At 36.5% G+C, this 26,622-nt stretch overlaps 1 protein-coding gene across 1 annotated transcript; it reads right to left on the bottom strand.

Moving 5' to 3' along the window:
* Window positions 1-26,622, bottom strand: c4 (complement component 4). Its single transcript, XM_065280811.2, has 41 exons — window positions 26,306-26,622; window positions 25,960-26,152; window positions 25,680-25,851; window positions 25,501-25,571; window positions 22,938-23,023; window positions 22,573-22,655; window positions 22,337-22,424; window positions 22,147-22,252; window positions 21,941-22,067; window positions 20,693-20,808; window positions 20,376-20,555; window positions 19,928-20,125; window positions 19,644-19,829; window positions 16,968-17,111; window positions 16,590-16,719; window positions 16,459-16,521; window positions 16,178-16,378; window positions 14,944-15,061; window positions 14,407-14,477; window positions 13,725-13,864; window positions 13,443-13,646; window positions 13,194-13,245; window positions 13,043-13,123; window positions 12,630-12,833; window positions 10,309-10,384; window positions 8,988-9,144; window positions 8,626-8,730; window positions 8,338-8,506; window positions 7,421-7,602; window positions 4,009-4,164; window positions 3,700-3,759; window positions 3,530-3,620; window positions 3,255-3,432; window positions 3,073-3,160; window positions 2,916-2,990; window positions 1,986-2,088; window positions 1,813-1,902; window positions 1,104-1,196; window positions 925-1,008; window positions 705-849; window positions 1-567 (listed from the first exon to the last, which is right to left on the bottom strand). The coding sequence occupies exons 1-41, from the start codon at window positions 26,386-26,388 to the stop codon at window positions 426-428; spliced, it is 5,091 nt and encodes a 1,696-aa protein (XP_065136883.1). The 5' UTR covers window positions 26,389-26,622; the 3' UTR covers window positions 1-425.

The raw sequence follows: 26,622 nt of genomic DNA, 5'->3' as shown, positions 1-26,622 counted from the left end.
TCAGCATTTATATTTTATTTGGAGTTAAACCATTTATAATCTGATTAAACTTCTGTACTTATTCTGAACAAATGCGAACAAGCGATGGAAAGCAGATGTTGTTTAAGCCATCAATACAGTATATCCTAAAATGTATGTATCAGAATTGTATCATCTCTAAAACTGCCCTAAAAGAGTATAAAATTATAATACGGGCAGTAGAAGATGGTTGTTTATTTTAATGACATAATTTCTAGGATTATTGTAATGTAATATAAAGTGAATCTGCTGTATTACCAATATTACAATTCCCGATTAAAATCCAAATGGAAATATTCCAGATTGTGATGTATCCAACTGTAACTTTCTTTATATGTCAGTATGCACTAGAAATAAAAGCACACGATTTACCAACCCACATACTGATCTCATTCATGGTTATTGTTTTAAATATCACAGCGTTTTATGGGGTGTTGTTGCATGAATTTGTTCAGCAGGTGGCAGGCGGAGCGACTCAAGGTTCCTCTGCATTTCTTCTCCTCTGGTATCTCCTCAATCCACATGTCACTGTTTAACATATACCTGAACCTTTACAAACAGACAAAAGTAAAAAATAATGTAAACAACATGGTGCTAGCAACATTCCTAATGAGTGCATGTACTCATCACATGCACGTCTTAAAAGGCAAATGAGTAAATGTAAAACATGAGATGATGTGGCTTACTGTGTTCCTGCGCTATTCAGAGCAATGATGTCTTCATTTTGGCCCATAAGCAGATAACTCGCATCGTTTCTCAGTGTAAAATCGTCACAGGCCGAGCGCAGCACCATTTGACGTGAAGCATCCTTTTGGATGCCAGAGTCCCTCCCTTTGACAGGACAGTGAGTGTTATTTAATATTATATATAATGCTTGGAGTTAAAAAAATTATAATCTGAACTCACCAGTTTGAAGAACATCAGTTATTACTGTAGTGTAGTATGTAAATACACCATCTGTGCTTGAGTTGAGAAGTATGATCACGTAAACTATATGAAAACAGGATTGATTTAAATATAACCAAGGGGAAGGGTAAGACCTGGTAACATCATTTTGAGAAGCATTACTTGGTTTGGTTTCCCACCGTAATCGACGACGGGAGAGTAACATGCAAAATCACTCCGAGTGTTTTGATCTATGTTCCTGCTGAAGGTCACCTTCAACTTTGGACAGCCACCTATAAAAGAACAAAATATCAGAGCTTTATTATCACCTCATGCTTAAAGCGATACTCCAGCCTAATATAAAAAATACCCCATGATTTACTTGCCATCAATATATCCGAGAGATACATCTTCATCATCTTTCAGACTTATACATTTGAAGTTATTTTAGAAAATGTCCTTGTTTTTCCAAATGTATAACGGTAGAAAACAGGGATCAGGGAACAACATCTGACTTTAAACCCCAAAACCTCCCAAAAAGTGCATCCATCCCTCATAGAAGTAATCCACGTGGCTCTAAGGGGTTAATAAAGGTATTTTGCTGGTAATCAATGTAATTTTTTCAATGTGATTTTTTTCTAATGCCTGTTTTCTACCATTATAAGCGCCTGAAAGATGATGGACATCTCAGATTGTGTGAGGGTGAGTGCATCATGGGGTCATTTTGATATTTCCCTGTATTCCTTTAACTGTCCTACCCTGTTATGAAGTATAGATCTATTTTTAATACACGGCTTACAGATACTAAATATTTGTGTAGTCTATATGGGGATACACATTACAGTAAAGAGTCTGACAACTTAATCCTGTCTCCAATATCTCATAGTAAATATGACGAAGGTTTCTCACCTTCTGCACATGTGCACAAATCTCCATTGCACAGTTTGGATATCATTGAGCTCTTCTGAGGGGCTGTGTAGAATATACCGCATCTCTTCGCTGGAAAACACATGTGATAGCATGAGGCAGATCTTAAACTTTAAAAGGGTTATGTTTGTAAAACATGCACTTTATTTGATGACCTGGGCTGTAATACTCATAGATGACAGCAGGAGCGGGTTGGACGAGGCCCATGGGAACAATCTGTTCAGCACCAAACGAAAAGCAGGTCTTTGCTTCAGTGATCTGATGGCAAAAAAATAATATTGAATGACTGGCTGATCTTTGGCATCATAACAGAGACATCCATCACAACAGAATCAGACAAGCTCCAACTCCAATGCATTTTGTATTGCAAAATTGAGCAAAAATGGAGAGAGAAGCAATGCAATACACCAACAGGAAAGTAGAGGGCAGCAGAACATTAATCTTTAAAAGCATGAGATAGGCTATTTAAAAAACAAAAACAGTGCAGAACAACATTATTAAAGTTTTTATGGTCTGTGATATAATAAATTAATTAATATTATAAATAATAATAATAATAATTTATTACACGGTTTGTTGGAATGCTTGATTCTGATTGGACAGTCGCGACATTTGCAGGTTTGTAATTCCCCAACCGCTCAAAACTAATAACACACGGATGCTGCTAATCATTTTGACAGGTACAGTTTAATATTACACAAAATTTAATATAAATATGTATTTTAATAACATACATGACATTATATTTACAAATGATTAAACCAAAGTTTTTCTTGTCCTAAAAATGAAAATTAACGGGTTTTCCTCACGGAAGGTCTGCAAATGAGCGAATAAAATATTTCAAATCAATATTTAAAACATAAAACATAACTTATGAGGTAAATAGCCGTGTAATAAGTGGGATAATGTACAGACATCCTTTTGTTTCGTAAAATAACCCCCTTGTGTAATACAAGACCCTTCGCATTGGGTCCTCATCACACTTTCAGGGCTTATTTCTCAATTCCTTAACGTTACTTATAAACAAGCTTTTAAGTAAGCACACTTTCAATTTCATAACAGAAACAAAAAGAAACATTTGTTACCTTTTGAAAATATAGAAAGACTTTATTTTGGTAAACATCATAGCGATCAATATACTTCTCTGTTCCCTTCATAATCTGCAGAAAATAACAAAAAATTAATAAATTTGTATATAAATCTAAAGATGGTTACAAATACTGTGTAAAAATTCATACGGACATCTTCCAGATCTTCTATGTTTGGTACCACACCGCTCAGAAGTGTGATGTCCACGTTGACCATACCAACAGAACTGTTATTTTTCACCCTGTGAAAAAAATCCAATTTATCTCAGAGAGGGCATGCTGATATGTAATAATAAAAAAAATGGATATATACGAAGATTTGTTTCCTAAGCTTACCCAACACACACTTCGTATGAGAGTTTACCATCTTTATGCGGTTCTTCGGAAACTTGACGTTTTTTGCGGCTGCGAAGATCAAACCACTCCATGCTGCTCATGGGCTCGTCCCTATGCAGGTTTTCATCAGTTTCATAATTGTAATAATCATCAAAGCTTGGTTCATAGTCCTTCTCTCCTACATCATATCATATTGATGTGTTATTGGATTTATACAGCACAGTGTAATGCAATTAATTTATATTTCTTTCCTTGTTGATAGATATTTTACATACTATATTGCAGCTCTCCTTTCACGGATACACTAAGGTGTAAAAGATCACAGTGTGATTCTTCCTTCTTCATAGATCTGTATATCTGCGTGATCTGTAACAAGGTAACACTTAAAACTAATATTCATTTTAATTTAAATTCATGCATATTTTTATACTAGGATAAATCTTACTCCTAAAGTTCCACGTCCTGTTCCTGCAACATTTATGGTAATTTTACCAAAATTTCTGATCTGTGGAAAGTGTAAAACATTAAATTGCATAAATAAATCACTTCACTTACTTTATTGGCCATATATTTCTTGGGCCGGCAAGGTCAAAGTGAGTGAGCAGCAAAAGGTCATGGGTTGGACCCTTTATACTGATAAAATGTATACTTGGTAATATAAACCTGTCATTTGGTAAACCTCATTCGAACTGGTTTGCTTTCCTGTACTTGGATTACCGGCCTTCACAGAGGTTTACAGCTGGATCCTTCTTACCTGAACAGCTTCGTGGATAATCGCATTTTGTCTTGTCAAGTGGATGTCCTGCTTTTGACCATTTTCAAGGCACATTTCAACCCGCAGATTAAGGTCTTCTACGTCATTTTTCTGCATGCTGAATTTCGCAAGAGCCTCAAGTGCCACAACTGTATCCTGAAATGTGAAAATTGATGCAAGTTGAGGAACCAACAACCAACTGGCCAGTTGCATCTTAAAAGTTAGTCATGTATTTTTTTCTTCAAGACTGATCATAATTGTTTTAAGCCTGTTACATAAAAAGGTAGGTTGGTCTAATTTAAATCTATATAGTCAGACTGATTAGCCCTAACTGATTACTAGTTGGTACAGTAAGACTACTACTTAAGACATGGTCTTACCTTCACGGCTATGTTTATGCAATCGGCCACAGGTTTAAAAATGTTCAGTTACAGTAATCTAGTTTAACAAATGTCATTTTGTCTTTTGACTGACTGGCTTGTGAAACAGCCTATAGACATGGGGTTTTCAAACTGTGGTCCAAGGACCCCACGGGGTTCTCCAGGAGGTTCTAGGGAGTTCCCATGAAATATAAGAGAAAAAAGGAATATTTTTTTTATATATTTATTATGTGTTTATCTCTTATTTCTTGCTACATACATTCCAATTCATTTTGATTTGTATCTTTCTAGTGTCTTAAGCCGCCTTTCCACTGTACACGACTGTCGGAGTTCGCCCCCTCATGGCAGTCGTAATGAAATTTCAGTTTAATTGTAAATCTGTGCCAACATGGGAGAGAAGCTCATTCCAGCGCAAAAGCCTTCAATCTACAAATATTCACCATAGTGGAATAAATAAATGAATGCAAATGAATAAAACAATAAACAGTGATGCATATATTAAATTAATAATTTATTATTTATCAGTTATTAATTGTTTTTATAGAATTCAAGTGTAACTGATAAACTTTTCATAAAGGATTCATAATTTTCACCTTGCATGCAGTATTTTGATTGAAATACACTAAAATACATCACTTCCAGTCTGCATGTTGCATTCGGTGTAGTCGCATAAGTTAAATTTTTTTACATATCCAGAGCTCAAATCGAATCCAAAAAATTACGCATCCGAAGATGGTTGGCACCCCAGACTCTTCATAAGGAATGAAAGCCTGACGGTTTATCGGCTGTCTTCTGTTGTGTACAGTGAAAAGGCGTCTTTACAGTCCCCTTTATCTCACTCACTGGCGTTTTGTAAGGTAGTACACCTTGTAAAGCAAAAATTTTTTTGTCAAAGTTGCAAATAAATTTGAATTGAAAATGTTTCTTTTTAGGTTTATACATCTAGCATTACTCTAAAGGGGGTCGCACACAGGACGTGCAGCTCAGCAGCGCACCGTTCTAAAAAAACTCGAAGACATTGCTTTCTATGAGTATACGCACACCGGTGCCGACAGGTGCCGCCTGTCTGCGCCGCCCAGCTACGACTCAGGAAGTTGCTCAAATCCCTGTCGCGCCACTCACATAGTTTAACATTTAAAAAACATCATATTTGTCCCAAATTATTAACCATTAACATTGGCTGCTAACGTATATTTTGCATTTTGAATTAGACGCTACCTGACAAAGTTTGCGCTATTTAATGTGCATTTCCGGTTTACGACACCTCCGAGTTGTCCTAGACGCGACGCTGAGCGGCCGGTGTGCAACCCCCTTTAGTGTAACCAATTTATTCTTTATACACCAAAAACATATAACGTGATGTATATTTCATCATATTTGTGGGTCCTTGGCATCAAAGTTTGAAAAGTCTTGGCCTATATCACATGGTGACCATCCAACAAAGATGTGATAGACTGTTTGTCCAAATGTATTTACTTTGAGAGCAAAAATAGCAGTGTATTACTACATTTAAGCTTTAAGTACTGCAATCTCTTTTTTTTTGACCAAGCACAAGGCCGCCTTAATGCACGGGCTTACCTGGGCTGAAGCCCAGGGGCCTCCCAAGTTCAGGGGCCTCCCATGTTCGCGTTCATGATGAGCTGAAAAGGTCATATTGTTTTGTAATTTGTCAGGTTTTCTGTCAATCACTCTAATTGCATGTTACATGGCTGCTGATTGGTCTGTGGTAACTTACCGTGAAATAAAATATCAGACGTAACAGATTTTTCTATTCCGCATAATTTAATTAAGTGCGCGTTGTCAACTTGGCATTCCTGCATGTTAGACTGAGTGTGAACGAGAAACGGGAAATAATCCACCATCAAATGAAAGAGAAATTTCTGAAATTTCATAATAAGCACTAATGAGGTGCAGGTCTCTCTCTCTCTTTCGCGCGCGGGCTCCCTCGCTCTCTCTGTGCTCTTGCAGCTGAGTCTCTGGCAAACAGAAGTCTCTCTAAACGTGCGCAAGAAACTGTGCCGCCAAATAAAGAAAGGAGTTCCCGCACATAATGCTGTTAGTTGTTATAAAGTTTAAGTTTACTCGCGTTTATATCAGTGACGCGTCCACAGCTGGAGCGATGTAGTTTGAAGCGAAGTTAGCTCACAGTACACACATCTGTTGGTTTAGAAAGACGAGAAAGAGACGCAACGGTAAAGGTGCAAGTCTAAAGTAAAGAGCGACAAGACCATAACGTGATCATCCCCTGATAGCACAATTCATATTTATAATCTCCTTATCTAAAGATCTTATATACAGGTGTGTTCCCTGTCTGTTTTGTGCATATTCATACTTGTTCGTTTTACATGCTTATGTATGCATAAATACTAAATACAATGCGTACTATATCTTCAATAGCCTACAAAATAAATAACTGATTAAAAAACAAAATTCTGTCTATAAAGACTTATCTTTTGTTATCATTAGTGCATTTTCACTTTAAAACTAACTTTAACTTATTATATTTTTAAAACTATTTGTGAGCATTTAGTTAGTGGGTGGCAATTTTCTGCAAATTTGTATATTCCAAAAACAATAAAAACATCAAGCTTATAAACATATATACTTTCACACATTTTGGTTTTATTTTCACCACAAGTTGCTGTGTGTGTGGTTGTTAAATAAAGTGTCTTGTGTTTATGCTCAAGTGGGCTCAGTGATATGTTAATAACAATATATTATGGTGTTTTCTGGGTCAAAGAGGGAAAACTCACTGTTGTATGTCTCAAAAGAATCTAATGCATTTTGTGATGTAGATTACTTAGATATTACACTTAAAAAAATCTAACTATAAATTTGGGGGATGGGGGGCCTCCAAAACCTTTCAGCCCCAGGGCCTCACATTAGGTTAAGGCGGCCCTGACCAAGCAGCACATGCTAAAGCTTGTTTGGATGTGTGCATATTACTTTACTATATTACAATTTAAACTGATTCACACTGGTTCATCTAAAGTTCTAAAAATCAAATGTTTCTGTGTGTTCCTGTCACCCACCTGTGTTGATCGAAATCCACCACCATACCCGCGTTGCTCTGTTAGCCAGTTAGCGATTTGTTTAGCCATCTCTTTGTCATCGACAGACAGTGCATTCAGTAGGCCATATGCTGTGGTCTCCACAGCCTCCGCATCAGCCTGGCCTTTTGAATTTCCACCCTCGATGTTCCAGAAACACTTTGCTACACAGAAGATAGCAAGATAATGTAAGAATCAGTGACCAGACATTATCATTTAAATATATAAAAAATTATTAAAGTAAACATGAATAAATACAGGCAGAAAATACAAATGTAAAAATTAATAGGACAAAATACCCACTAATGTAAGTCCCAGTAAAATTTAATATCATTATATTATTGTGTATTTTGTCCTATTTATATTTACATGTGTATGTTTTGCCTGTATTTTTTTATTTCATGTTTACAAATTAATCATTGGTGACTTGGATGTCATTACCTTTACCTGTCTATAATTATATTGTTCTTCACTTGGTCAAAATGATACCTTAGCAAAAGCGACTTTATTGGTGACACGTTGGTAGCTAATAAATTATGCATGTGCAGTTACATTTTTTTATTATTTGTTCCTTTTATTATAGTGTTTGTTTTACTACGCTGTATTCTGGATTCTGTCAATGTTTGCTCATCTAGGTGAACATACCCATTTACTTTAACCCTGGAGAACCCAGGAAAATCCAAAAACCAATTTATTCTAATGAACAAATTTTACCCTGTGGGTTCTCAAGGGTTAAAAACAAAAAGGAAGTGTTAATGTATTTAACTTGAGATGTAAATTCATTCTGGTGTTAAACAATGAACAATAGAAGATGTACCAGATGTTATTTTCAATGAAAACAAACAATAACTATTACAAGGAAATTAAAATGGTGCAGATAAATCGACTTCATTACTAACAGTTGGCACAGTTGGCTGCCGCTTTCAGTTGTTGCTGGACACGTTGGGCTTCATCTGTTAACGGTTTTTGGAGGGACATAACATAAGCTGTGATAGCAACCGCATATGGGCTCTGCAAGACATCCACCTTCTCCTCTAGATAAGATTTTGCCTTTTCCATTGCCATTCTCTGGAATAAAATTGAAAATAATTTCCTTTATGTTGTAAATGCTACATACTGTCTGTCAGTCTGTTTATTTAGGAGTGCAAACAGAAATATTCATTTGAAATATTCTGTTCATACATTACCAGTTCTGTGTCTGTTCCCAGCTCGTACATTTTTGAGGCGCGATACATTGATAGAAGTACAAAGGCAGTTAAAGGGACGTCATCTTTTGCCTTTCCAACTCCTCCCTAAAAACGAACACTGGTCTTTATATAGTTAATGTTAACAATAAATGTGGACACACTGCAGATATTTATAAATGAGCAGGAAGCAGAAGCACCATGACTTCCATAGTATGAAGTGAATAAAGTTCCAAAAAAGTGGTTATTCTTTGTGTTCAGCAGAACAAAGAAATGTATACAGGTTTGTAACAACTCGAGGGTTAGTAAATGATGCCATAATCATCCCTTTTGGGTGAACTATCTCTTGAAGTATTTAGTTGTACCTTCATTCCTCTGTCATACAGAGGATTAGGGTCATCCCATGCCCCGTTGTTCTTCTGTTTAGAGATCAGATAGGACATGGCCTCCTTAATATAAGAGTCGCTCACACTGATAATTTTCCGGGCCTCCATCAGCTCTTTGGCAATAAATGCAGTAAGCCTACAGAATGAACATATGGATGAAAGTTTAAAGCATTTGGGAAATTCCTTTATTCCAGAAAACTTAAATGGATTAATTCACATTTATGCATTTGGCAGACGCTTTTATCCAAAGCGACTTACAGTGCATTACAAGGTTTACAGTTTTTTTTTTCAGTATGTGTGTTCTTCCGAGAGACACAAATTATGTATTCGGAGTGTCGTGTGTTGTTTGTCATGCCAAAATATGTGTTTGTTGCATCATGTAAACCACGTGCATCATGCGTCATTTTAAAATATACGCCTCCTGCACAAGTGTGCCGCACAAGCCCTGAAAAGTGAAGCCAAAACGTCTCGATCGCCCCCCCGTGACTGGTCCCAGTATAGGTCATAAACCCCGCTTCCCCATGTTATTCAATGGGACTTGAGACCAACTAAAAAAATTAATTACACTTCAATTATCTCTTTTCCGAAGCTGGTTTCTGTCATTTACTGTAGTTTTTATCACGCTGATGTACATTCAAATGTTTGTTTTTAAAATAGGTTTGTGTTTAGTTAGTTATTTAATGATATAAAAACGGTGGTGTCACGTCATGATTGACAGCTGTGATATCGTGTGATATGCGCATTCTACGAGAGCGAGGGCGGGGTTTTGATTTCGCGGCTTCACTTCCTGCCCACTACTGCGCATGACTGGTCCCGAAATCGATACTGCGCAGACTCAAGACCCAAGATGTCAGCGCCGTATTGGGACACTGGCGGCTTCACTTTTCACCAATGGAAGAGAGCGAACAGGCGTCGTCCATCTTTTTTTACAGTCTATGCTCCTGCACATGCGTTGAAAGGGTTCATGATAAAAGAGATGCTCATGTTTACAAATGTCACTTATTTTGACATGACACGTGATGCACATAAGTTTACATGATGCGCCAATCACATATTTTGATATGACAAGCCACACACATGGCGGGCTGAATACATGTTGTGACGAGCTTCGCATTGTGCGCCATCGAAAAAGAAATGACCAGCCTCCACATGTGTGTTCCCTGTTTTTGAACCCATGGCCTTTTGCGCTACTAACACAATGCTCTACCACTAAGCTATACAGGAGCACAGGATTCAAGCCAGGTATACGGTTTATATGCTTTATTCTCTACCAATTAAACTACAGGAATCGAAAACTTACCAAATACTGCTAGGAGTCGACAGAAATGCTCCATAAGATCCATTAGGTTTTTTAAAGGTGAGGACTGTGCGGTAGCCTGGTATATAAACATACATTATGAAACCAAGATGTATATAGCTGAAAAGTACAGTTTATGATGTCGTTTTGCTTTGAATTATTTGTTAGACATATGTGCATTAGGTTGTATGCTGGTGCTCAATTGTTTACTTCTTAAGACATACAGTCAAAAAACAAATGTACCATTTGACAAATCTACTTTCATAAAAAATACATTATCCCTAGCCTGTTAAAGGTGTCTTGTGGGACTTTTAGCGGCATCTAGCAGTGAGATCCACAGCTCACCCCTCCCTTTCAAAACGGATAGTGAAGCTACGGTAGCCGCTACAGGATAAAGACGTCATCGTCTGAGACAACATACAAATCTGAATAGCACCAAAAGTGGTTCACGGGTAGGGCTGTCACTTTTCGTTCGAAAAATCGATTGCACATTCGATCGGACCAACCAAAAAAAGTTTCGAAAACGAAAATAGGCAATCGATTTTAACCAAATGTACACTATTAATTTTAAAAGAATTAAACAGTTAAAAATATAGATGTAACAAAACTCACAAAGAAAATAAAGAATTCCGAAAGTGCAGTAGGTGTGCGAAAGCTAGACAGAAAATACCCAGCAATTTTACGCACCTATAGTTTCACGCTTTCAATCGCTGCATCTAGTGTTTTGCAAAGAAAATGGAGGACAACGTCAATAAACCTGTGCAACACGAGAGAGCGTCGAAATTGTGACCTTACAGGAGATGATGAGTTATGACAAGGAGCCACCCTTGCGAGCTGACAGTGACCCGCGTTTGTGATGGACATATAGTGAATGAAAAGCGCTCTGCTCTTGACCCCTAAAATGTCGATCGACTTGTGGCCCTAGTCTTTTTGCGCATTTCATTATGCCTGCCTAGTGCCGCCTAAGTGTCGGTTACGTTTAATAAAAAAATACACAGCATGTTCTCAACTTCAAGTAAGTCTATTTAAAGTTTCATTTTTGAACAGTTGTTTGAAATGGATCGAATCATTATTTAAAATAATTTTTGAATTGCCTAAATCATAAAAGCAGCTGGTTGAAGCCTGCAGTAATGTTTTTCATTTATGACAGCAGTCCACTCTGCATATTTTTTTTAGAGAATGTTGCACTACTGTTGCTGTTTTTTATTCTGCACGAAACTTCATGACAATGAATAAGAGATATTGCTGACTTGTGCGTTTCAGGCGCTCTCTTTACATTTGTCTGTTATCGAAAATGATTTTTTCACAAAAGTGACAGCCCTATTCACTGGCTCGTATCGTAGGGGAACCATTTTTATTGCTAAACAGCGACTATGTAGAACCTGTGTAGAACCATATTGTGCTATGTTGAACGATAAGTGGTGCTATAGTCATGCTTTAGCACCACTTATGGTTTTACAGAGGTGCTATATAGCACTTAAAATGGTTCCCCTATGATTACAAACTTAGTACTATTTAGTATCATTTAATTTTATTTCTGTACCTAATGCTAATTTCAAACCTAATTTAAGTACAACTTTGTTCTTTTTTTATAAATGTAAACGTTTTTTAAATTTTTCAGAAATCTCGTTTTTTGGTTGTGCATTCCAATTAATATCAATTCAACTGTTGGTTTGTTGTGATTTAAACCTCCATAACTTAAAAAATACAGCTAAGTAGCACAATAAAACAAAATAATAACATGATAACATAATAATAAACATGTTTTGACAAAAATGTTAAAAACGGATTTATCTCGTTTGCAACAAAACTCTTCATTTGTTATTAGATTTTCCCATCCCCTTTTTGATGATCCGAAAAATAATCTGATCCGTGCCTCAAAAACTGTAATGTGATCCGAACTGTGAATTTTGTGATCAGTCACACACCCCTATTAAAGTTAGTGATAGCCATAAATGCAATGGTTCTAATAGTTGGCATTATAATTTCTTTCGGTGTTTTGGTTTTTGGCCTTGGTTTCCTCTTTATCGGTTTTGGCCAAGAATTTTCATTTCGGTGCATCCCTACTATTTAGCATCAGTTTGTGTATAGAACAGTTTGTCCATTTAGGGCTACTGTAGAAACATGGCAGTGATTTCCATGTAAGGGGACCTGTGGGTCATTCTAAGGTAATAAAAACAATACAGTTCATTCTGTAAGGTCTTTATACACCAATGATAATATAGTTATGTATATTATATTGTATTTCTGTCCAGAAGAGATCCTTCTAAAAGTCCCAAATTGCACCTTTAAATGTAACAGTATATGTAGTGTTGCATGCGCACCAGTCTCGATCATTGATTTGGCCTCATCCCTTCGTTCAGCATCTAGTGATATCCATTGGTTGGTGGCATCCAGGTATCTTATGGCATGAATAGCAGGAGACATCAATACCATAGTCTGTTCTGCACATCCTTTAGGCAGCTTAATGAGTTTGTTAATACCTTCCAGGTTTAGACAGTTATATGCTGACTTGCTCATCACCCCACCTGGAACATAACGCATTTATTTATCCAAACATCAGTACAACACCGATACACACTTTATAGCATCACAAAACAACTTTAGGCCAAGCTAACCATCACAGTGAGATGGCTCAAGAAGGTGTTGAGGAGGTTCCGCCCATCTAGATTTATTAACACAGTATGGGCTTTATTACTGTTAGTTGTCCTTTAAAGTCAATAAAACTTTACCTTACCTTTAAATCCAACAGAGATGGAGTCCTGCCCGTTGGGGATCTTATCAGCAGGGATTGGGATATCAATTTCTAATTTCCTGACTGTGCAAAATAAAAAATTTTAGACCAAATACTTGATTACCAAACAATTGCTGATATGCTTGATTCTTACTTTTTGGATTAATGTTAAACTCCTTGTCCACAGAAACGATTTGCCCTTCTTCCTAAATATGAATGGTTAGAAGGAGATTTGAGTTTTTCAATGTGGTGCAGAATTAGCTTTGAGCGCTCATAAATCTTGCATTACAGATTTGGCAAATGGTAAAGCATTTTATCATACAGTATAAGCTTTGCTTTATATTGCAGTGATATTTTAGATATATGGCCTTAAAACACAGTAGATGACAACTATGCACATCACCTCCACACGGAGCTCTTTTTTCACCCGGTCTTGGGCGGTGGGCGAGCCGTAGGCCAGCACAGTGATGGGGATGTTTCCAATAACCAGTGGAACCACAGTGAAATAGACGGCAAAAGCTGAGTTACCTTGAACCGTAACCTCCTGTTCGACATCGCTCCCGCCAACTGTACACAGACCCTCTGCTCTATCCATCCTCACTTTTACCTATAGACACGTTTAAAAGCAAATATTCAGTTAAGTTACTTAGACGGCATGACTATAACTAGCAGCTCTTAAGTTTACCTTTAAACCCTCTGGCTTGTAATTGTACACTACAGCTTTGACCTGGAGCTGTTCGTTTCTTTTAACAGAGTAAGGAAGGGTAACAGACACAAAAAAGTCCTGAAAGACCCTTAGGGGCTTTGGCTCTGCAATGCAGAATCCTAAAGAAATGACAGGGTGATCAATAATGGTCAAGGAATTGTCCCTAGGTGTCACCGGGACAGTACCCATTACATATCTAGGTACATACATGTATACAATGAACTCTTTAGGTGCAAAGATGTACTTTTTGAAAGGGTACTGTCCCAGTGACAGCTAGGGACCAATTTGTCTGACAGTGTAAACTGAAAATCAAAAACTAAGAATGAAAAAGGAGTTCACCCAAAAATTAATATTCTGTGATCATTTAATAGCTCTCATGTTGTTACAAACCTGTATAAAGTTCTTTGTTCTGACGAACACAAAGTAAGATATTTAAAGGCTTGTAACTAAATTGTTTGTGAGTCCCATTTTCTTCCACAGTAGAAAAAAAATAAATCTATGGAAGTGAATGGGGCTCACAAACAGTTTGGTTGCAAACATTCCTCAAAATATCTTCCTTCGTGTTCATGAACAAAGAAATTTATACAGGTTTGTAACAACATGAGAGCGATTAAATGATCACAGAATATTCATTTTTGGGTGAACTATCCCTTTAAGGCACCTTTTCTGGAAGAGATGCCCACAGCTTGGACTTCCCATGTAGTTATGGAATCAGGAACAACAGCACGATGTCTAAATGACGTTTTAGAAGAAAATTAGGGCTGCACGATAAATCGCATGCGAGATCAAGCGCATCTCGTCGGTAATTGCCGGTTCCTTGATTAGTATTAAATCGCCATCAGCTGCTTTCTGATGGAGCGCCATTAACTGCACAGAGCCGTAGTTCACTGACAGGCTGGGCCATATCGCATACATATCACAGGCGATACGTCCGCAATAATTAATGCGAAATTGCCCCGATTGTCAGTGAACTACGGCTCTGTGCAGTTAATGCCGCTCCATCTGAAAGCAGCTGATGGCGATTTACTACTAATCAAGGAACCGGCATTACTGACGAGATGCGCGTGACAATCACATGCGATTTATCGTGCAGCCCTAAAGAAAATTATATAATGGTTTAACAAATATTGTGACAATTCATTATTATGACATTGAAAGCCATCTACAACAAAACATGAGCAGCTGGTAGGTGGGTTACCTGACATTTCCAGCATCGTCTGAGTCGGCGAGTATCCACATCCATGACTGTGGGAAATAACTACGCAGGTAGATAGAGTCCACATTAATCACAGTTTCCTCCAGTGAGTCTTCAATGGCTAGGAATGGAATGGAAACATCATGGAATGGAAAATTGTAAAAGACACTGTGATTTCAATAAACAGTTTCGCCACTTTGGCACGTGGTATTTACAATGCAAGAAATGTGCCATGCAAAATGTGACCCTGTCTGTGATATCCAGGCTAAAGTATCATAATCTAAGTACAAAATTTGGAGCATCAACATTAGATTTCACTCATTGATTTCAGTTTTTGACACAACCTCACTCAGTCGATATTAAAGATATCAAGGTTATTTTCACAGAAAGTTCTTTACATTATGTAGGATGATATTATGTAAAAACAGTTAATCACAAAAACTGAGTGCCATAATACATGTTATAAATCTATCATATTTATTGCACAGTTGTACCATAGTGTCATTTTTTAAATGCATGAGCATTAGGGTGGTCCTTATTTTTCAACTTGTAAAAGTTCATGCTCTCACCTCACCAATATGTTTGAATAGATGAATAAAAAAATTAGGCACAAATTTTTCAATATTAATTAATATTTAGAGGTTGCTCAAGACCTTTGAAGTTTAACACATTTGCGTATTATGCGATACTATGTCCTAGCATGTATAATTGTTTAATAATATATACTTATGGCAACAATGGACTTATTTGACCATGCTCCATGCAATTAAAACTCATATTTTTGTTGTGATATGTCTTTCAAAGCAAGAAAGTTTCAATATGATTGAAGCACAATAGACAATATACACGGAGACAATTGCTGAAGCAACATGAAGCAATCCGCTATATGGTTACTCGGATCAGAAGAGACTGAAATAACTGGAACAAAGTTACCCTCCAAGAAGCAAGTTTTATGTGTGTTTATGTTTTGCATTTTTAAATGATACAGTTTTAGCAAAAATATGTGGGGTGAGAGTTGAACATGTAAAAAAAATTGACCCATTATAAGGACCACCCTAATACGCATAATATAAGCTCAGAATAACTGTAAATTTGTCTGTATAAATGTATACATTTTTCTTTAAGTCAGGAATAAATCAGAAGGTTTGCTTGGATAAACTTTAATCTTGCACAATCAACCTGGCAACAAGTAACAAAACCCCTTCCAAGAAGTTATGCAAGATAATATATTCTGTACCTCTTCCAAAGCTGCTTTTACGCCTCTGTAATCTCTCTCTCTTTCTCCTCTCATCTGCAGCTTTGCAGCACTTTGCGAAAGCAGCACGGCAACTCGCTGACCCTCCGACGTTTTTCAGACGTTCATCGCAGGTCTTCTGCATTTTGCTTGGCTTTATACCATCAAAACAGCATTTTCTATCCTGGTTCTTGTAGCTGTTGACTATGAACACGCTATCATTAGGCTAACTGTCATCTGAAAACCATAAACGTGAAGAACACCAGATTTGTTTCGTAACTTACCAAGCGCATTGTATTCTGCAACATTGTCTCGTCTGTTGCGCCGTTTAGAGACACATTTATGTTCTGGAAAAATAAAACATTATGTTCTCTAAATGAAAAAGCTTTTATGTTTTTTTTTTTCTAAATAGTACCTGTGGCTCTTGGGGTTGGAAGTTCACAGTTACAAATGAAAGTAAGGCCAGCTCTCTGCAGAACTGCACTCGAGTCCTCTCCCCCTCCTACAGAGCAGGCCAGATCATAAGAGTTCATGTACTCAAACATCTGTGGATGAAGACAAATGACCTCTATTATTGTTTTGAAAAGAAACAGTTGGGATCGGAGATGACTTCAAGAATTATTATTTTTTAAATCTATTTTTCACAGAAATATATATTTTTTCCAAAATAATTGCATGGTGTCAAATATCGCATAATCTCTACCTTATATACCTTATAAGAGTATTAAAACATTTACATTTAGCATTTGGCAGACACTTTTGGTGTATGTTTCTAGTACAGTAATCATGTTACCTTTTGTGGGCTTAATTTGTTCTTGTTCAGAATGTAAACTGCTGAGTCCACTGCATTGAGAGCCACTCTACTATTTGGATCCATTTTAACCAGCACATCAAACGCGCTTGCAGGTTTCATTTCAGAAAATGAAAGAATTTCAACCTATACACAACAATATAGATTTCAATTTTACATTCAATGTAACACTGAAACACTAAGCTAAATATTTAAGCATCTAATTTGCTTGCTGGACAATCCAGCCCGGGGCTGATTTTGACAGCTTGTTCTAGATAAGTGTTTAGCAACTTCAGTCCTCGCGACCCTCCTCTCAGAACCTTGTCGTTGTTTCAACTCTCTTCCATAAAGGTACATTCACATTATAAGCGACTTTGTCGCTGTGTGTTGCTTGTTTCTTTCAAAAGAGGCGTTTTTATATCTGGTTGTCAAACAAATGAGAATTGTCCACTCCAGTAACTGACGAGAGGCAGATGACGTGAACTCCACTGCTTCATTCTCATTGGTAGTCGCTCCCGAAAGTCGCTCACAATTTCTCAACTTCGTCGCGCGACTGGACATACATACCCCACCCAATTGCAAATAGTTACTGTCGCTCATGTCACCGGAAGTAGCCAAGCTTCTATTGAAATCAATGAGATTGTCTCGCTTTGCTCTTTCTAGTTGCTGCTAGTCTGAAATGCAGCTTTAGGGGCATGTACACCAAAGCATTTAAACGTGGCTGAAAACGGCAGGCTGATGGCGACTGTGGCCGCTTGCCAACATTTTTTTCTGCTGAGCGCTGTGAACGATGCGCCGGTTGGTTGTTGTTGGATGTTGATTTGTCTTGCCACTCCTCCACTGTGATTGGACGGCCAAGTGAGAAGTGACATTAACGATCTGAGTGTTTCACCCAGAGTTGAACATTTTTCAACTCAGTGTAGAAAAACCACTCAGCGCGAACAAAACCCGCCGGTGCTGGCATGTTTGAAAAACACAACCCTTCCTTTGGAAACAATTGAAAACAGGCACCTGTGCCCGGTGTAAACGCTTTGGTGTGCATAATACATAAAAGGTTTGTTTGATTTCATGCAGCGCCACAAGAACTGACAGGCGGATGACGTAAAAGTACCGCGAGAGCGTCACGAACTTAAAAATCTCCGTCACTGCGTCCCAAACCACCTACTTCCATACTATATAGTAGGCAAAGAATACGAGAAGTAGTGCTATTCGCCTATATTATATAGAATGGAAGTATGCGGTTTGGGACGCAGGGCCTATGATTTTTTTTAATCCCTCTCCCTTAAATCATTCTCGCGTGACTGATGTCATACCCTGATCGATCTGCGCAGAACGGATGTTTTATATACACAGTTTCAGCAGTAACTTCCGGTTAATTCCGCAAAGAATCAATAACAACAGAGTCCTTTTAGAGTGATTCATTTCTGATAACAAGCAAAATAAACAACAAGTAGATTACCCTAGTTCAAATCATAGCAAAAGCATATAAAAACTGCACTGAGCTAACGTTACCGTGTTTAATGTGTACTAGGGTGGTCCTTATTTTTCAACTTTTAAAAGTTCATGCTGTCACCCCACCAATATGTTTGAATAAAAAAATTGGGCAACATTTGTTCAATATTAATTAATATTTAGAGGTTGCTCAAGACTTTGAAGTTTAACACATTCGCATATTATATGATACCATGTATAATTGTTTAATAATATATAGCCTACTTATGGCTCCATGCTCCATGCAATTAAAACTCCTGTTTTAGTTGTGATATGTCTTTCAAAGCAAGAAAGTTTCAATGTGATTGAAGCACAATAGACAATATACACTGAGACAATGGCTGAAGCGACGTGAAGCAAGTCTGCTATATGGTAACTAGGATCAGAAGAGACTGAAATAACTGGAACAAAGTTACCCTCCAAGAAGCAAGTTTTATGTGTGTTGTGCATTTTTAAATGGTACAGTTTTAGCAAAAACTATGTGATTTCGGAAATATTCAAAGGTTTTGCCAACCTCTAGATATTGTAGGAACAATTCAAAATTTTGCACAGTGTGTTTTAATTGATATCCTATACATTAATTAAGGGGGGGGGGGGAGAGAGTTGAACATTTAAAAAAATGACCCATTATAAGGACCCCCCTAATGTGTACTATATAATGTGTACAATGTTAAATACAGATCGGCTGCCAAACCTCCCTACAGCAATGATCCATGATCACTGTCTCCCCTCATCTTTAAGAAAACAAAATATTTGTTATTTTCAACGAGATATTTGTTTCAGAGTTCAGTTTAGCTACTAATCAGACCATTAAACAAACAGACACCGGAAGTTAAGTTCCGCACAGATGTGTTACCGTGACAACATGCGTGTGTCCGGTGAAACCGTCTAGGGACACATCTCAGGCATAACATCTCAAACATTTTGGAAGGTGGGTCGCAATGACTGGAGTTGAGAAACACTGCTATAGATGATCTGATCTGAACATTAGCTGGTCAACTGTCCTGGACCAACAACAAACCTGTCATACCGAGTGCTTAAGTTGGTTTTGGAATATAGAAGAAGCTAATGACCAGCTAGAAACTATGTTTCTATAACACCTTGAAACCAGCCTGAACTGGATTTTCCAACCGCATTTGGAAGAAAATTCTGCATACTAGTTAATGATAATAATAATCTTAATTTTACCTTTCCTTTGCAGACATCTTTCACATCGACCCACACAGAATCAGCAACTACTTTTTTATCTTCTGTAAAATAATAGGCAATGAGGCGAAAGGCGGGCACCAGATCCTCACTGAAACGCACCATCACATTTGTGTTTTCAGTTCTCTGCACCCTTTCCACCCGCAAAGTTCTGCCCTTACTTAAAATCTGCAATGAAAAAAGAATAAATTCAGAGCAAAATACCTTAGAAAAAACATTATTAGGCCAATGAATGTTATTATTACAATATTACTTGACTGTTTTACCATCAAATAAATGAAAGTGGGTCTTGCTTCTTTTTGTGGTGTAATGTCCCGCAACGTGACTTTCAAATCTTGACCAGGCTGTAGAATCTGATGCTCCACTTCTAAACTAAGATATCTGCCTTTGTCAGCCATAACTGCATTGACAGTCATCTTTGCATCACTACGAATGACATCCTGGTCGCTCCCCTCAGCAAACACCTGCAAAATATTGTTTTTTAGAATATCAAGAATATCATGCACAACACTTTAACTGTACTCATATTCACACTACAGCACAGCTATTCTCTAGAAAATATTATTATAGCAATGATGCTTAATACATTACAAAAATAAATGGAGGATTCATATTCAAAAACAAAGTAATTGTATATTATTATATACGGAACAGCAATAATCATCAAAGTAGCCAATAACAAATATAGTGATGAAGAGACACATAAAATTTTACCGCAATTAATAAAGTTTTGGCCAGTGGTGGTATTTGAAACGACAAGGCTATATCTCCCATGTCATTTCCCAAACCCTCCTCATTCAGAATTTGGTCCGCTGATCCTTCTGTTTTCACTTGAACAGTGGCTTTGAATGTCAGGAAAGGGACTCTGTTGCCATTTGGATAAGTAGAAGTAGCCTGCAAAAAAGCATACATTTTGTTTTTGTGTGCACATGTGTGATCACTAACATCCATCTCTTCATCCTTTGTGCTAGTTTAAACAAAAAGAAATATAGAGGAAAACAAGGAACAGATGGAGCTTTTGGGTCACATACCACAATAGAAAATATGCCACCTGGGGTGAAATATTTCTTGGTCTTTGACAGATCAATGACATAAGGTGAAATTACGATCTTCACAGAAGAGCTCTCAGCTTCTTCCAGATTTCCACCTATAATAAAAACACACAATCAAAGGGATAAATACTTTTGAACATTAAAGGTAAAGCTTTTGTAATGATTATGTTCTGTGTTATGTTTGAGTTCCTGTTTTCTGTCTCGTGCTTATTATTCTTTGTAGTTCATTTGTTCATTGGTTCCCTAGTGATGGTCTCTTCAGATGTGTCTGTATTTCCCTAGGGTTTCATTTGTCTATTGTCAGTCGTTGTTTTGAATGTTCATGGATGTTCGTTGTTTGTGAATTTATTCTTGTCCCGTTTGATGTTTGAGTTATTTCTGCACATGGATTATATTGTTTTATATCTTCTTAATTAAGGACTTGCATTTGGATCCTGCCCTACTCTCGCATCATTACAGCTTTACAACAAGGTTGTATTTGTTAAAAATGTGTTAATTTATTGGCTAATATGAACTAACACTGAGCAATACTTTTAACCTTACTTAATGCACAATAAACTAACACAAAAAATGTATTATTACTATTAACTAAAAATAACAAAGATTAATAAATGAAAGACTAAATTGCTCATTGTTACTTCATGTTAGCTAATGCATTTACTTTACTGTGCAAAATTTGCAGTAGTTATGCAGCTGTTTGCCAGTAACTTACTGTAGATTTAAGTTTATGTTATTTACTGACTATTGGCAAAAGTTTGGTTCAAAGTTAAATGAACTTTAAACATTAACAAGTCTTTGTCTTTACAGAATAAAACTATAAAATAACAGCCTCATGCTAAACATTCTGGTAACCAGAAATCCTCATCAACCTTTTTCAGTTTTTTCCTTCAGATTTTGGTTACCAGAATGCTTTGCATAAAAGTGTTATTTTAGTTTTTTTTCTGTAAAAATAAAGACGTGTTAATGTTTAAAGTCCATTTAACTTTGAAAAAACTGTTGCCAGTAAATAACATAAATTTAAATCTACAGTAAGTTACTGGCAAACAGCTGACAGTAATACTGTAATTTCTACAAAATGTCTTTACATTGTAATGTTAAAAAAATACAACATTACTGCAAAGTGCATGTTAAAATATACACTGAGCATCTAATACAATTATTTAAACAATATTTCTTCGAATTATGACAACTAACTACATTATGTCTCAACTACATTTCACGACTCACTGGCTTTTTCCAAAACTGTAACTGCAATGTAAAGATAATGGTTCTCTATGTGGTTTATGTTGTTCATTTCTGCTGCCTTCTGTAACTCCTCAGTGAGTACTGCTGTTTGTGCAATGCCATTTACAACCTATAAAACAGAAAAAAAGGATTTGTCCAGGTTTGTGTTTTTTTCTTCTGTTGTTTATTAACGCAAAATAGTAACATACTTCTGTCTGTTTCTCAGTGCCTGGCAGATACGTCCTGTTTCCTTTATCATCAAGAAGTCCAAATCTAATGTATGCCAGGCCGTTGACCCCCTTCCCATAAGTGTATCTGAATGAAACAGAGAGCTACAGTAAGTTAAAAAAGTATTGTAAATCAAAAGACGTCCTATTAACATGTAACAGCATTACATACCTTGCAGAGATGGTAAATGGAAAGGACTCACTCCTTAAAATATGATACGGCTGTTGTGCCTCAATCTTAACCTCAAATAAGGGCAAAACTAGAAACGGTAAAATGTATTATTGTATTATTTAACTTATTACACTGTAGATACAGCTGGTTAGTTTTTGATCTTATAGAAAGAAAAGCACTGTTTAAGTTTTCTGTAGTGCTGGTGAGAAGGTTTCTTGCGTTTTTGCGGCACTTACCGTATTCCTTGACTTCAAATTCTAACGTTGTTTCAGATTCAGGGAATTTTTGAAACATCACAATGATTTTCCAGTGGCCTGCCCTGAAGCATTGAGAAACTCAATTTATTTTTTGAACAGAATCCTTTAAATGAAGATAACTGCAATGTAAATAATTAGATGTAATTATGCAGCTGGTTGCCAGTAACTTACTGTAGATTTAAATTGATGTTGTTTACTGGCAACAGTTTGTTTAAAGTTAAATTTAACTTTTTCTTAAACGTTGATTTAAATTATTCATTATATAATCAAGCAATGTATAAATTATAAGCATGATGTTTAATATTTGAAGCCAAAAGCTTTAATACAATCGGTACTAAACTTACACCTCCATGTCTGGAATGGTGATGCTTTTTTCCAGGATTTGTTTAGAAACCATAATATGATTGTGAACAATCAAGCCTTTGCAGTTCTGTAAGAAATAATAATAAATCATTCTTATATTTTTGGTAATTGTATGTATTGTTTACAATATGCTCATAATTCAAAAACATCATAAAACGCTATGTGTTCCAGTCCTTGATTTTGATTAGTCAATAGCTGTGTCTTGTTTACAATAAAACACAGCTAGAGCGCTGCAACCAATGAATATATGTATGAATGTGCAGCACCCTTAGACCTTTGACACACACGGGATGATTTTTATAATTTTAAATCTATGGGAGACCACAGAAATAGGGATAGTATCAAAAGTTTTTTTTTAAACATAATCCTTTGAACGAACACACTGGATGATTCAACAAGACCGTGAGACCACACAAGTGATGACTGCAGTAACAATTTCAAACTGACGCGAGATCTTGAGAAAAACAAATGTTGTGGTAGTTCTTGCATGACACATTATCGTTACATTATAAGTCAATTTCTCAATACTACTCTCCAGAGGTTTTTGCTTAAAAACCAGCCTGATCTCAAGAATAAATCGTACATATTTTATGAGTTGGCTAATTCGTATCAATTCATTCAAAGTTAATCATGCAAAATCGTACGATTCTCATGAAAAAAAAAATGAAACCGAACCCCTAACCTCGCACCTTACCCCAACTTCACGGGGTCAGGGCAAATCGTACCAAAACTTACGAATGTGGTCGTATGAATTAAGTAAGGAATAATTGACGACCGCACATGTGCATTATTTTCAAATAATTCAAAAGACCAGAGCAGAGCCAGCGCCTGGTGCCATGCCTAATCCCTATTTATAAAGCAGAACTTGTATACTGAAGAACTAAGCGGAGGAAGAAGACCACCAGTTTAGGATTAATGTTAAATAGTTGTGTTCTTTTTATTTGTATTGAAATTTTTTTTTTTTTATTAAAACCTTTAAAAGCCATTTTCTTTCAGTCACGGAAGTAAAAATAGCTGTAAATGTATTAATATCCTACATAATCATTGCAATCTCATAAAATATTTTGCAAATATGCAAAAATAAAATGTTTGCTAGGGATGCTTAACGATTAATCGCGATTAATCGATAGCAGAATAATAGTTTTTGTTTACATCATATATGTGTGGGAACTGTGTATAATAATTATGTATATATAAATGTGCACACATGCATGTATAATTATAAGAAAAAAAATATTGTTATATTAGGTATTTATGTTTATATATAATATAAATTATAAATAAATATACAAATGTATATACACATGTAAACATTTCTTAAATATATACATGGATGTGTGTGCATTTATTTATACAAAGTTATTATATACAGTTCACACATATATATGATGTAAACAAAAACTTTTATTCTGCTGTTAAGCATCCCTAGTTTGTACTCTAAAAATACAAACAAGAGATAAAGAATTGACAAACGTGCAGAGAGCCATTTCAGCACTCGGACAGCACCATAGATTTTTTTTAAAGCATTACTTATAAAAAGGTTCTCATCTCATCAAATCCACAGATACAACGTCATCATATATATATAAAAAAAAAACATTTAAAAACGGATGCATTTGTTTAAAGCAAAGCATTTATTTACTTACCAGGCTACAGGTGAAGCAGCTCTTTACGCATTCTTACGTCTCATAATCGGTCCTCATTTATGTCCAAGAGATTCAATCATAATCAATTACATTTGAATGCTTTAATTTTTCATATTTAAAAGCTTTTTTGTGCTGCTTGCGCATCCATGTGTGTGATAAGCAAATCCGCGCTGTGGTCCCATTGACCAACCCATTGACTTTAGACTTTAGACCAGGTTTTTTGGTCAGTTGCCTCAAAATAGCAATGCGCCAACAATGTGCCTGAACGCCCATGGGCGCAACATTGGGCGCAAATGCATTTGCCATTTAAACAACGTGGCGCTAAACGTGAAAATGATAATTGCGGCGGGTTGAAACTAGCAAAAGACACTTGCGTTGCGCATTGCGCTGCATTGCTCCAGGTGTATGATAGGACCCAAAGTGTTCAGTTTACAGAAAAATAATCATCACCCATGAAACATTTCTCAGCCAATCAGAATACAGCATTCAATAGACTCATGGTATAATATGAATTAGCCAACTCATAAAATATGTACAAATTCTCGTGAGATAGTGTTGGTAAAACACTATTTGGGTAACGCCCCCTTTCGCTGAGGGTGGAAATCGGGCTTAAAATCTTTACTTGTGGCCAGCTTTAGCAAAGTAATCATACATTCTTGCTGTTCACAGTCGGTCAGGAACTATTTTTTCCAGCGGATATAAGGCTTATAATATACTTTATGAAAATTGCATTGATATATTTTTTGCTTTAATATTTGTGGTAACCATTTTCTAAAAGCAAAAATCGCTATTGCTAATGCTACAACTCTGCTTTGCGCCTAACAGCGTCCTTCAGTCATGACTTATTTCACTATGCAGCACAGCCTCTCATATCTTATTGCTTACATGAGAAACTTACAGTTATTTGAACATAGATTTCATCGTCAATGGGAAGCATGAAGTTGTCAAGTGTGAAGATTCTATATTTGACTGAAAAAAGAGTAAAAAATAGGAAATACAGAGTATTATTAATACAATAAATAATTGTTGTTGAAATTTTTCTGTGCGTGCCTATACAGAAGCATAGTATAGCCATACCGTTTTCTCCTGGATTATAAATCGGCTTGTCTGTTTGGATGAATATATAACCTCTTTTTGAAGACACAAAAATGTTGGCCATTTTGGTTTTATTTACAAATACATCCTCGCTATCAGCTACAAGCTGGACATGTGTTTCTTTTCCTTCACTTCCATACAGGCTAGGGTCAACCTATTAAGGTTGAAAACATGTTTGGAAAGTTTAATGTACTGTAGACAATTATTGAACACAATTGAAATGGTTGTCCACTTTTAAAAAATGAAAATTGCACAGACTTGCCTTAAGGTTTACCACTGCCTGGTATTGATTGCCTTCATTCAGGGTTATAGATTTCTTTTCAGAGACGATTGATCCAAGAACCTGTTTCTTAAAGTACAGCTCCATACTGGTTGCTCTTGTCGCTCCATGGAGCTGCACACTAACAGTCTCCTCTACTCCCAGATGAATTGTATTTGGAGCAGCAATGAGGCATCTGGCGTATAAGCAAAGTACATAGAAACACTGACGTTGATTGCAAAGAAAAGATAAAAATATGCAACCCATGCAGTACATCAATATATGCAAACTTTTGGATTATTAAAAATTTAAAAGTGTAAACTGCTGTCCAGTCCATAATTCTACTTACGTGGGTCTCTGCGCATTCACTACAAGAAAAACAAAAATCACAGAAACCAGAGAGCTGATCAACTTTCTGTGTTGATATGACATGATCCCTAACTAAGACTGTGTTGAACTATTTCTCCGCTTCAGTGAATTGAGTTTTTACCGAATATTACAAACCCCCAGCATTTACTGACACTGAAATAAAAAAAGAAAAGATTTTGTAGTCATGTGATTTCTAAGAAGCCTGGATCTTGGTCATAATGAAACTCAGCATGGACAGCAGCTGTTTGGAGATAAGGCAATAAGAAAAGAAATCCACAATCTAAACTGAACATTAAG

Source organism: Paramisgurnus dabryanus, chromosome 8 (genome assembly GCF_030506205.2).
Source record: "Paramisgurnus dabryanus chromosome 8, PD_genome_1.1, whole genome shotgun sequence".
NCBI classification, from domain to species: Eukaryota; Metazoa; Chordata; class Actinopteri; order Cypriniformes; family Cobitidae; genus Paramisgurnus; species Paramisgurnus dabryanus.
This window is presented reverse-complemented; position numbering and strand designations above follow the sequence as displayed.